Source organism: Gossypium raimondii, chromosome 11, assembly GCF_025698545.1.
Source record: "Gossypium raimondii isolate GPD5lz chromosome 11, ASM2569854v1, whole genome shotgun sequence".
Classification (NCBI taxonomy): domain Eukaryota; kingdom Viridiplantae; phylum Streptophyta; class Magnoliopsida; order Malvales; family Malvaceae; genus Gossypium; species Gossypium raimondii.
This window is the reverse complement of record NC_068575.1, coordinates 21,117,119-21,130,752: the sequence shown is the minus strand read 5'-3', so window position 1 is coordinate 21,130,752 and position 13,634 is coordinate 21,117,119. Positions and strand designations below refer to the sequence as shown.

Genomic DNA, 13,634 nt, shown 5'->3' with positions numbered 1-13,634 from the left:
CAAAATTAAAATTTAACCATTGTCTTATAATATAAAAAAATAAAGTAAATCCCAAACCTTAGTGTATTCAAATTATAAATGTCTAACATTTTAGTCCGAAACTTAATGATGTTAAATATTTAGACTAGTAAATAATATTATAAAAATATAAAAAATAAATTATATCAAAATTTAAAGTATAAAAATAAATCTAACAAAACTGAAATTTAAAATTTTAAAGGAAGTAGGAAGTATCGCACACCGAAAATAGAGCGCCCACCGCCCCCCAAAAAAAAAATCCAAATCCTGTTGCTTTAGTAGCAAGGAAACACTTTCTTTGACATGAATACTAATGGGAATGACATTTGCATCGAAGAAAAAGAAAACATTAATCTAAAAGTATCATAACTCACTGAAGAATTACTTGATTGATTGAGATTGCTACAGCCTACAATTCTCAAACAAGCCAACAATGAAAATTATGCTGGTCAGTCAAAATAGTACATTGAATTTCATGCTTCAGTTTTTCATCTTCGGTTTTTCAAATGCGAGCTCCAGGTAACTTCCCCTGGATAAGCTCTCATTAAGCTCATGCTTGAGCAATGAATTACACCATCAAATACTTTCGCTCTCTCTCGTTTTTCTTTTCTGAAGATGAAAACCCACTACATGGATAGGCAACTGCATCAAGTATCTTCATGTTGTTGCGACAGTTGAGTTCCATGTTCCGCCGATCAATGTACCAACTCTTTCTCCCTTTATTGCTTTTGCGATATTACCCGATTTCGTTAAATTGAAGACAACAACTACATTGAAGGAAAAAGACATAAATTAATGGCTATTCCCTCCAGTTGTTCTCTAGGCAGATTGTAGAAGTTTAAACTTACCAGGAATGTTATTTTCTTGGCACAGAGTAATGGCGGTCATGTCCATCACCGAGAGATCTTTTGAAGTCACCTCATGATATGTCAGTGTATCATGAAGCTGGGCATTTGGATTATGCCTAGGATCGTCATCATAAACCCCATCAACATTTGTTGCCTTCAGCACAACTTCCGCATTGACTGGGAAAACAAATAGAACATCTAATTTTATCCCAGATAATAAAATTATCTACATTTGTTGCCAAAACAAAATTTTAAAGAGACCCATTTTAAATCAGTTAACATTGATTTCAATTCATAATGAGGACCATTTTGTGCAAGATATAGAGCAATCAGTGATAGGGTATATATACTATGCATCAAAAGTGAGAATGGCTCGGATAGGTTTGTCCCCAAGTCCCACTACTGTATTTCCTAATCCAGAAGCAAAAATGACTTACTTTCTGCACAACGAAGGGCTGCAGCAGTATCAGTGGTGAAGAATGGATTACCAGTTCCAGCTGCAAAAATGACGACCCTCCCTTTCTCCAAATGCCTCACTGCCCTTCTACGTATATATGGTTCAGCAACCTCTGACATACGAAATGCAGTCTGGACACGTGTTGGGATGCCGATACTCTCCATTGTTGCTTGAAGAAATATAGCATTCATTACAGTTGCTAACATTCTTTGGGGGGGGGGGAGCAAAAAGAATGCACATAAGAGACGGATAAGATTTCTGTAAAGTGGCTAAGGTCTAATTACCTTCTGCAACAACTAGAACTGGTCTTTTAAGGAAATACAATATCTGCGCAAAACCAGAAAGACTTCTAGAAAACATAAAATTGCATCAAGTAAAATATTTACCCGATGTAATCAGCAGATGAACGGTCAAGTCCACTACATCCTGCCCGAGAGGATCCACGAAAAATATTACCCCCACCAACCACAATTGCAACCTGCGATAAGCATCTAAAATGAAATCAAACAGCAGAGTTTCTAATTCTTTCAGACAGCTACTCATCCAGACAACCAACCACTCATTCTTGCTAAGCAGTCTCCTAGCATAATTCTTTAATAGGTTAATATGAAAGCATTTATGATGCACGTTGCAACTTAATATAATTACTAGATCATTAAACTTAACTCTCAAGAAAGATTGTTTCCATTTTCATTGGTAGTATGAATTGTTTATCCTGCTCAAATGTCATTCTGAATCACACCCAAATAAAGCAAATACCATCCTTATTAATATCCAAATGGCAATGCATGGTCTTCCACCAAAACCTTGTACTCTTACTCTACGGATAAACTAACCCCCAATTCAACATGATATTGCAATAACACAACCACTGAAACTGAAAAAAGGAATTAAGAAACAACAACCAAATTTAAAAAGAGGATTAATGGAGAAAGAAAAGGCCGCGGAACATATAAGAGAGAGAAGGGGCTTTAGACTAGCCTCAATGCCCAGGCGTGTCACTGATGAAACCTCCCTAGCAATAGCCATCGTAACCTGTATCCAAGCAAGCTTCATACTTCAATTATTGTGAAGAAAAGCAATAACACTAAAAGTACAACAATTATTCACATCACAACCTTTGGGTCAATATTTTGGGAGTGATCTCCCGCTAGTGCTTCCCCACTTACTTTAAGCAAAACCCTTCGCCATTTATAAGATGGTTTCTCATTTATTTGCATTCCAAAGGGAGCCATAGATGACATGTTATTATGTCTGTTAAAACAATATAAACAAGTGCTTACAAGAATGTCAAAATAAATAAATAAACAAAGGGTGGAGGGAGGTTGCAGAGGAGTTCAATTAATTGTTCAACAAACTTGAGTAGGTGATTAAAGAACCAAAAAGAATGTCGCCTATCCTTTATAAAACTACAGCCACATGTATGAATCAAGAATTCCAATTCAGTAACCTTGAAAATAGCAATGAGAAATTGAACTCCCAGGCATAAAAGGCTAACACAGCTTCATCAATATATTGGGAAAAAAGTAAGATAAGGAGAAACTAATAATTTTGATTCATTAACCATCGAATCACCTACGGAGAAAATCAATTTCATAAGTATTAAATCTGAAGGATGCCTCTAAAATGGTATCTAATGCACATGAAAGAACCCAGCTAAACATATTATATGGCTCAGAAAGTAACTAGAAATTTTAATAAAAATGCAGAAACAGCACCAGTTATGAAAACTCTGCCGCTTTCCAGTGACTACTGATATCCAATACAGAAGTGCAAGGTTTTGGAATTTTCATCCTCATAGCTCATCTCAGTTGTTAACAAAAAAATACCAGAATTACCAACATATATCGAAGAGTCTATCAAATTCTAACAACAGCATCAAAATTGAAAGCGCGAAACAAAGTCTCACCACTTCACAGGCATTTTCACAAACAGTAAAATGACAATCAAAAAGGAAATAAATCCAGCTTAAAGCTGAAACATACCTCAAGTTCATGGGGTCTGGGAGTGGGGAGGCACCCATATCAGAAGAAGCTGAACAGTTGATAACCAACCGTCTAAACTGACCCATAATAAAGCTACCTTGATGATGGGTTTTTACCAGAGCAGGACCCATAAATGATGATGATGATGATGAAGAGATAGGATTGAAGGAGATGGGGGGTAGAAAAGAAGTGGAGACTGCCATTGAACAAAAACTGGGAATTTGGTTACTTCAAAAACAACCGTAATGTGTTCGTTCAAATTGGTGCCGCCGAAAGGATAAGCTTTGGGTTACTGTACTCAGTTTTCCTTTCTTTTCGGATAAAGCAGTAGAGTTTTTTTTTTTTTTTTTCAAGTTTGATTTAGATATTTTATTTTTGAAATTGGTGGCATATTTTAGTTTTCTATTTTTATTAAGAAAGCGACTTATAAAATATCTCAATTGTAGGTTAGTGGGTAAATTACCAGAAAAAGTCGTTTTTTTTTAATTTATCGAAATGGGCCGATTTTTTGATTATTTACCGGAATGGGCCATTTTTCGAGAAATCACATCCACGTCAGCGCGATGTCAGGGTACGTGTCAGGACATCACGTCCACGTCGGTAGCGACCTCACCGACGTGGGCAATGTCCCGCCACGTGGCGCTTCTCGGGACGTGATTTTGACGATTTTTCACGCTTGGTTTTTTGGCTTTTAGGGTTTAGGGTTCGGGTTTTTAGGGTTTTAGGTCCGGAATAAATTATTTCGAGTTGACATTTCGGTCAAATAGTATAAAATCGCTTCTACCAGATGCTATTTGAGAAGAATTAGAAATCGCTACCGTGGACGCGATTTTGCTACATGAGGTTATGTAAGAAATAAATTTTTTTGACGTTTCTGAGCAAATAGTATAAAATTGCCTCTACCAGGATGCTATGTGAAAAGAAATTGTGAAATCGCTACCGTGGACGCGATTTTGCTCTGAGAGGTCATGTAAGAAATAATTTTTTTGACGTTTCTGAGCAAATAGTATAAAATCGCCTCTACCAGGATGCTATTTGAGAAGAAATTATGAAACCGCGCCCTCGTGGACGCGATTTTGCTACAGTAGCAAGTTTGGGTTGAGGCTATAAATTAGGCAGAAAATGTTCTTAGAATGCATAAGTCATAGCAGAAACAATTTAGAGAGGCTAAGAAAGTTAGAGTTTCAAAATGAGTGAACGTATTAGTGCTGTTATTTACTACGATGGTGAGGTTTGCCACACCGAGAATGGTGTTGTTTTTTTGTCGGAGAATACGGTGCGACTGTCATTTAACCAGAACATAGATTTGACAGAACTTCGTAAAAGAATTAGGCGTAAAATCTTCGGAATGACGCCAATGAAACTTCTGTCAATCACGTATCGATTTTGTTCTTGTGTTGATCCGGTGACATATGACTCGTTCGATATAAAAGGTGCTCGTAGCTTGGAGGCAATGGTGCAGACTCATCTTGCTAGTGGAGCAACTTATATTGAGTTATATGTACAATTTACGTCACCAACTGATATACTTCCGTCCGGTGTTCGAGATGTATACACGACTCGCCGACACTCGGTTAGCGGGTTACAAAATACTGAATGACCCATGTTTGGTAGCGGAATGAATGCACATCCCCCGCAAGACACTCTGTCGGTGGATGGGACATGTACATTGGTGGCTCGACGTTTGATGCTGGAAATACGTACTGGGGAACTGCATCAAGTTCTAGTGGATGGCAATCTACATCCAATTGGGGACGTTATCAAATGCTTAGAAGAAGGGATGACGTACTACCTACGACGTCAACCGGTGAGGGGACGTCGTACGCTGCAGATGATTGTGGGTTAGAAGATGACTCCAATATGGATCCACCTAGAGAGCCCGGGCCGGATGGTGCAGAACTGGGATTATTTTCTGAACCGGAGCCGATTCCAACAGAGAGTGAAGATGCTGAAAGGAGTTCAGATGAAGAAGAAAATCCACGATTCAGAGTATACTCACCTCCAACCCATACGCATAATGTCGATCTGTCAGCGGATGATGCGTTAGAGTTTCCAGATCTGCCACACCGGTTGCGCGATCGTACAAGTTCGGAGGTAGATTTCGGTGAACTTGAAGTTGGTAATCAGTTTACTAACAAGGATAGTTTTATTGGTGCTTTGAAACAGCATAGCATCAAAAACGGCGTTAATTACCACGTCGTTAAATCAAAATCTGATAAGTTTGAGGCGACGTGTGCGGTGCAAGATGGCACATGTTCATGGAAAATCGTCGCCTCGTTAAGGAAAAGGACAGGTTGTGGGAGATAAAAGTACAAAGGTCCACATACATGCCGCAGTGCAGTGTGATTGAATGTATCTGAATAATAATTTTATTTTGCAATGTTGCATTATTTAATGTACTCCCTCTGTAGGTGTTTCACAAGATTATCCCAAAATGGATTCAGCTATGTTAGCTAGCTTGATACTGCCCACGATAAAAGCAGATCCTAGGACTTCAGTGCCGGTGATAATTGCCAATATCCGTAGCCAAATGGGGTACACGCCCTCTTACCGCGAGGCTTGGATAGTTAAGCAAAAGGCGTTGGAGAAGATGCATAGTGGGTGGGACGCCTCATATAATGAAATATGGCAGTGGTGTCAGGTGCTAGAGAGATACGTCCCAGGTGCCATCACAGACCTTGAAACGGAACATGCGTACTTCAACGGCCGATTGCTACGTGGATGCCAAGTGTTCAAACGTCTATTTTGGACCTTTAAGCAATGCCGAGACGCATTTCCATACTACAAGCCGTTGGTACAAATTGACGGTACCTTCATGTTCGGTAGGTATACTCATCGGCTATTGGTTGCAGTGGCACAGGACGACGGTGAGAGAATTCTTCCAATTGCATTTGCAATAACATCGGGGGAGTCGTCTGATGACTGGGATTTCTTTCTCTCGAGGTTAAGGAGGCATGTGTGCCCCCAACCTGATATCTGTGTTATTTCAGATCGGGGCGCCGGTATACTAGCTGCATTTGATCGAGAGGGAAGCTTGTGGCAGCGCACACACCATAGAAGTCGACTAAGACACGTTGCTTCGAACTACTACAAGCAATATCCATCTAAGAGTGAACGACGACAAGTGACCAACATGGGTATTTAGTCTATAACTGTATTATTTCGTTTGTCAATTTGAATTAGTTTTATTGGTAGAAGTGGTATAAAATATTCGCTATGATCTTATATTGGCAGGGTATGAAATAAATAAAGATCGTTTTACCGAGATGTTGGCAATTTTACGATCCCAAAACGGAGAAGGGGCGGACTACCTTTGTAACATACGTTTCGAACAGTAGGCACAAGCATACGATGGAGGCCTGCGATATGGCCATATGACGTCGAACCTGGCAGAATGCATAAATTCTGTTCTTAAAGGAACGCGCCATATACCAATAACATCGGCTGTGCGAGAGATATATTTTCGTTTGGCGGCGCTATTTCCAAAGCAAGCAGCAACTTATGCAGGCCAGATGCAGGGTGGCCATGTATGGTGCAGTAAGGTAGTTCAAGAAATTAACAAGGCGAAGGCGAGGGCAAACATCATGCATATAGTGTGTCACGATCGAGACAATTTATGGTTTCGCATGACGGAGTTTGACAGACCGCACCAAGGTGTTGTTGGCGGGCAATATCGTGTACACTTGCGAAACAGGACTTGTGACTGTGGGAAGTTTGATGCACTTCGTTATCCATGCGCTCATGTTATTGCAGCTTGTCAGAAACTCCGTCTGGATCCGATGAGTTATGTGGACGAAGTGTACAAATTAGAAAACATGTACAACATATGGAGACACGTTTTCCCACCGGTCCCAGATGAACGTAAGTGGCCGCCCGTATCTCTTGCTCCTTTTAAGTTGTTACCGGATAGAGAATTGCGCCGCAAACTAAAGGGTCGACCTTGCTCCACTAGAATACTGAACAATATGGATATCCGAGAAACAGCCAGTCAACAGAAGTTGTGCGGATAGTGTAGGAACCCAGGCCATACAAGTCGATCATGCCCTAATCGCAATAGTTGAATGTAATTTTAGAAAAAAATTATTTTATTCAATTATTAATTGATAATTGTATTAATTGTTAGTAAAATTATCAAATTAGTTTAATTTCTTAATTGTTGGTACCAGTCAAAACATTTTACCAAATCTAACATTATGTAAAATTATGTAAAATTATTAAGTCCCAAAATTTTGTTAATGGTTAGTAAAATTATCAAATTATGTAAAATTATGTAAAATTATTAAGCCAAAAAAATTAATTAAATTAGGTAAAATTATCAAATTATGTAAAATTATTAAGTCCAAAAATTGTGTTAATGGTTAGGGTTAGGGTTTTAATTAAGTTAGGGTTTTAATTAAGTTAGGGTTTTTAATTAAATTAGGTTAGGTTAGGGTTTTAATTAAATTAAGGTTTTAATTAAATTAGGTTAAGGTTAGGGTTTTTAATTAAGTTAGGGTTTTAATTAAGTTAGGTTAGGGTTGGGTTAGAGTTTTAATTAAATTAAGTTAGAGTTAGGGTTTTTAATTAAGTTAGGGTTTTAAATAAATTAAGGTTTTTATTACATCAAATAGAACTTCTATTTTATTATATTAAATAAATTTCTATTTTATTACATCAGATAATAAATTTAAATACGGTAATCAATGTCTATGCCCGGGGGATTCGGTTCCACATGGCGGCCGTCGACGGTTACGCGCGCTGGATTCCTCCTTCCTCTAGCTTTCGGCGGCGGTTGTTCTTCCTCCAGTGGTGATTGTGGTTCTTCCGGTTCGACATCTGGTTGTCGGACTTGGGACGATGATCCACCTTCAAAGAATAGTGTATGTGAAGGTGTTTGCATCATGAACGGCGACGGTGTTTGAAAGCCATACGTTGGTGGCGAATGGTAAAAATGAGAGCTCCCCGACAGCCCCCTTGCGATCCCTCCTGCGCCGCTGGCCTAGATATCGGCGGTCCGCTCGGTATAACAGGAAATGGAGCTGAACCAGGCATTTGGCTCCAACCTGCCATAAGATTCGGAAAAGGATACATGTAAGGGTTAGGGTACATATAAGGGCTAGGAAACACACATGGCATCATAGGGAAAGGCGGTTGCGTGGGTATCATCTGTTGAATTGCTGCGTCAGGTGATTGCGTTGGTACTCTCGTTGGGGACGGTGATTGCATGGCCACTGATGATGAGCCGAGTGACTGTCTGGGCCTCGTTGAGGGGCTGCCTTCGTAGTCTTCTTGTCTTGGATTTAGAGGCCCGCGCCTTTCCTTTCCGACACGTATTTGCCGCTGCCTCTCCTCTGGCGTAAGTAAATACGGCTTGCCATGGATCCTAAACCATGGCATGTATTTTGGAACGCATGCTAACTCCAGAACGATGATTTGTTCCCGAGTAGGTAGATATTCATGCCGATTTTCCCACATTTCCGTGTACTCGGACCAGTATCTAGGCCAATCCGTACCTAATAGCCGAAGGTCGATTTGGTGGTGATCGTCAAACACCTCAGGGTCCGCAGGAATTAGTTGTCTACATCCAAACTGTCGTAGCACTCTGTCTGTCTGGTGGGGCTCCACGGTTGCATAGTTGATCAACACCACTTTCGCGTGCCAGCGCTCGGATTTTGTAAAACTCTTCCGGATTCGCCTCAATTGCCGATCCTCGTATGGTGTCCATTGAAACTATATGAACATGATAGAAATATTAGTTATATACATAATACTAAATACTAAAACTAAATATCAATCGACTAGCGAATGTATGGAAATATCTATTTGCAAGAATACTTACTCGCTTCCAACCGTTGCTCCAATAGAAGCCGTATATTTTCAAGTTCGACGGTAATCCACGATAACTTGCCGGATGGTTCCACCTAATTAAATAAATTTTTAGCATACTTTTATTCTTACAAAATCTACATAATAATTCCAAAATGTAATATAAAATTTACCTCGTTACGAGTGGGAATGTATATGGGTGGTTCACTCGAGGACGTAGAAATGGAAAGCGAAACCGTGCCCATGATTGCAGTAGTGACAGGCAACCTCCGATGTTTGCTCTCCTCGGTCGCGTCGCCCAGTACATCTCCCAATATAATGTTGCCAAGACGGCAGACCCCCAATTAAATTCACCGGCTCCTCTAAAATCAACGAGTTTTAGCAGCCACCTTAGATGTACACAGCTCCGTGACGTGTCGGGCATCAGATAACCTCTAATTATTTGAAGAATGTATGATCGAGCATATCGGATTCTTTCAATTTCGGTTGAATTTGCATTCGGATCGGGGAAGGTGGCACGTAACCAGCCCATCTCGAACTTACCTCCATCCATTTTATCCGGAATAGCGCCCAAAAGCTCGTAGCACACCGCCTCCTAATTGCTAGATTGGGCAGACCCGGTGACTGAGTGCCCGTCCACCGGCAATCCCAATTGCAGATGGACATCTTCTAGAGTGATAGTGCACTCTCCACATGGAAGATGGAATGTGTGCGTCTCGGGTCTCCACCTTTCGATCAACACACTGATCAGTTTCGGGTCCAACTTGCATCCTCGGTCTACCGTCGCCACGTGCCGAAAACCCGCTACCCGCAGGTAGTTCTCTACTAACGGTGATGGAGGAGTATGCATATTCCGGATATTGCATTCCAATACCCGATCTTCAGACTTTTATAACAAATAATAAATTAATAATTATCTAAAAATACATATATAAAAAATCTTAAATAATATTTAAAATTAAATTTAATACTTACCATTTTCATTTGCTCCACCGATATGTGATTCCTATCAAGACTAATTAATGATCCGCCATTGATGAAAATATAAAAATTTTAAAATTATTTTAAAAATGAAATTGAGGGAAATTGAAATTAAATATGGATTTGAGAGAATTTTGGAAGGAAATTGAGAGGAAATTGAAATTAAATATGGGTTTGAGAGAATTTTGGAAGGAAATTGAGAGGATTAGAGAGGAAAATTAGATAGGATTTGTTTGTGAAAAAAATAAAGGGGTGGGGTATTTATAGTTTTTTTTACCGTTGGGGGGCAACGGTCAAAATTTTGATTGTTAGGGTATCGTTGTTCATGTTTGCCTACATCGCGTCACGTCGTCACGACTGCCGACATGGAAGGAAATCACTCCCTCAAGGACGCGATTTCCTTCCACATCAACAGTCGCTACCGACGTGGACGCGATGTCCCGACATCGCACTCGACATCGCTACGACGTGGACGCGATTTCCCGGAAAATGGTCCATTCCGGTAAATAATCAAAAAATCGGCCCATTTCAGTAAATTAAAAAAAAACGGCTTTTTTTGGTAATTTACCCTAGGCTGGTCGGATTTAAATTTATTTACATTTGTATAATTTTGAGGGTAAAAAGTTATCCACTGAATTTTACTTAATTTTTCATTTTATCATTAAAGTTTTTAAAGGTTTAATTCTCAAATTACACCTTAATTATACAATTTCTCTAGGTAAATTTTTTTATTAAAAATAATATTTAAACTATTTCACCGTTATCAATCAAATTTTAACACCATTAATCAATTAAATCGTTTCACATCAACCCTTGTTTTTTTATTTTATAATTTTATATTAATATTAATATTAATTAAAAATAATTATATTAACAATAATAAAAATATTTTCCCTCCCCATTCCTCTCCCCTCTCGCTACCTCCCCCAAAACCAACCGCTCTCACCTCTCTTTCCCCGACCACAATGTTCCCATCTTCTTCGATCTTTCCAGCGGGAGATTTCTTGGCCCTAGGCTTCTCGTCTTCAACAAGACTAGTTGTCCTTTATTCCCATACCCATAAGCTCCTCCTATTGTCAATAAATCAAACCAACATTATATATCATGAAATTGAAAAAAAAAAAAAAGTGCTAAGAAAAGAATGGTTACACCTCCACTTGCTGCTTCTATTTTTGCAATAGAATATTTCAATATGCACAAAGCATGGTCATTTGTTTGACCCATATGAAACTCTCAATTTCACTATTTTTTGGCACATGATTCCTTTTTACAATAGCTCCTGAGTTCTCATCTCTCCTGACACGGCAGACTCAAAGGAAAAACATAAACCTTTGATATCTTCACCAAGTTTATCCATAGAAACACGATTAATGTCACTTTTGTAGAAAAGATCAAAAGGAGTTTTAGATATTATGGAAACCTAGAAATGGACCCAGAGGGTCGGGTGGGGGTGAGTTGACGATGGGGGAGAGGGAGGGGAGTCTGGTGGTGGTGGGGAGGGAGCCGGGAGGGAAGAGGGACGGTGGGAGAGGGGTGGGGAGGAAAATATTTTTTATTTTATTATTAATATTAATATAGAATTAGAAAATAAGTGATGGTGTGGTAGGATTTAATTGGTTAATAGTTTTTTCCTAACGGTGTTAAAATTTTGGATAATTTGGACAATGGTAATGGTGAAATAGTTTAAATACCTGACCAAAAAAAATAAGTATCAAATTGAAAATAAGGTATAAATTAGGGTGCAATGTTTAAATTAAACCTTAAACTTACAAAAATACCGCTAAAATTTTCAACTTATTACAAAAACGCCACTCAACTATTTAAATAATGGAAATATGATATCGCTTTATTTTAATACTAAAACATATTTCCTTTCTTTTAAATATTAAATTGTTTTTTCCTAAAAATTTAAAAATTATGAAAATCATCCTAGTACTAAATTATTTAGAAAAATGATCTAATTTTTAAAGTGTCAAAATATGTCTTTACTTTTTACGATGACACCACTCTCAAAAATGACTCAATCATTGTTTTATTTTTTGTGCCACCTCCTTTAATGGAGGCACCAAATTAGATTAAAAAAATTTCTACTGTCATCTTCTTTCATGGAGTGACCAATATCTATAAAAATATACATATATTTTTCTCTCTGATGACTACTTGAGATGTGGCAGTACCAGTATTATTTTTGAAACTTTTTGTTACCGCCACTTCACGATGTTTTCAAAACAATGATTGAGCCACTTTTTAGGGTGATACAGTCGTGGAAAGTGAAGTCACCCTTCGACACTGTAAAAATTAGATCATTTTTTTAAATAATCTTGTATTAAGATCATTTTCATAATTTTTAAAATTTTTTGGGTTAGTTATCTAAAAACCCACTCTTTTCTTCTTTTTCTTCTTCGCTCTAACCACCACTAGTCCCACCACCGCTGGTGGCTTTCATCCCAAATCAATAAAAACTATCCCTCCCATGAACGAAAATCACCTTTTTAAGTACAACGTACTAAATCCCAATTATAATGCAGACCTGGTTAAAAAGAACATCTCTCATGTTCCAGTCTCTCCTACAGACAGGAAAGTAAGCTTATTTTCTAGCCAAAAATCAAGAACATTGTGATCAATTGGTGTAGAACATAATCTCATATCTAAACCTACACATGATAGGGGTAACTGTCAAATGGAGGGATCAATCAAACCAAAGTCATCTGGACTCACAACAGTGGCCTGCATACCTGTCCAACTAGTATTCAGTAGGTTACTTAAAAGATCAAGAGGCCACCATCAAAAGCAGCTAGTAAAGTGATTCTCTCCACTACTGATGCAGTAATAGATCTGTCCGTCCTAGATCACAATGTACATTGATAAATACTTGAGCAAAATAAGATTTGCTAATTTCCTCTTATTGACATAAAGCATTCCCACCAACACTTTACTATCAGCTTCGTGAAGATGAGGTGCTTGTTTTGATTCCAATAATTAGATCGACCAGGTAATGGGCATAGAAAATAAGGTCTATATTATGAGTATATTGATTACTTGTAGTGATTTTAGGCTTTCAAAATCTGCTTCTAAGGATTAAACAGGTAACTTGGAATTATAGTACACAAATACAAGGTAGTCTTTTTGGAATTTGCCTAGATATGAATATCTGATTTCCTCAGGCCAACCTATTCAATTTTTTTAAATACCACTGTGAAGATCTGAATTTTCTGTTCTTGTTTAAGCAGTCAGGAAGTGGATGTTTACTTAGAATTTTGCCCATGGGGGGGATAGTTCGAAAGCCACCCGTGGTGGTAGAACTAGTGGCGGCTAGGGTTGGCTTGGGAAAATAAGATGAAAAGAAGATAAAGAGAGGGAAAAAGAAGGAAAAGAAAATAATTTCTTTTTAGTCTTGTCATATTTCCATTACCATGGTTGAGTGAAATTTTTGTAATAGTTTGAAAAAGTTAATGATTTCCAAAAGTTCAATGATAAAAATGAAATATTAATCAATGTTTAATTATATCTAGTGTAATTTACTTAAAATCAAGTGTTCAA

At 38.3% G+C, this 13,634-nt stretch overlaps 1 protein-coding gene across 2 annotated transcripts; it reads right to left on the bottom strand.

The window, feature by feature from the left end:
- Nucleotides 1-373: 373 nt before the first annotated feature.
- LOC105788069 (uridylate kinase PUMPKIN, chloroplastic) lies at nt 374-3,693 on the bottom strand. Of its 2 annotated transcripts, none has more exons than XM_012614775.2 (7): nt 3,309-3,693; nt 2,442-2,577; nt 2,305-2,358; nt 1,710-1,801; nt 1,304-1,530; nt 867-1,043; nt 374-785 (listed from the first exon to the last, which is right to left on the bottom strand). In XM_012614775.2, the coding sequence occupies exons 1-7, from the start codon at nt 3,509-3,511 to the stop codon at nt 676-678; spliced, it is 999 nt and encodes a 332-aa protein (XP_012470229.1). In that variant the 5' UTR covers nt 3,512-3,693; the 3' UTR covers nt 374-675. The 2 variants fall into 2 exon arrangements, with proteins under 2 accessions (XP_012470229.1, XP_052480385.1); XM_052624425.1 differs by having other exon boundaries at nt 1,304-1,581; nt 3,309-3,683.
- Nucleotides 3,694-13,634: the final 9,941 nt, after the last annotated feature.

Coding starts and splice junctions, on each gene's coding strand:
- LOC105788069 (XM_052624425.1), bottom strand. CDS start 3,511: ATGGCAGTCTCCACTTCTTTTCTACCCCCCATCTCCTTCAATCCTATC. Junction 1,044..1,303: donor AGCCCTTCGTTGTGCAGAAA/GTAAGTCATTTT, acceptor TTGTTTTCCCAG/TCAATGCGGAAGTTGTGCTG. Junction 786..866: donor CCAAGAAAATAACATTCCTG/GTAAGTTTAAAC, acceptor CCTTCAATGTAG/TTGTTGTCTTCAATTTAACG.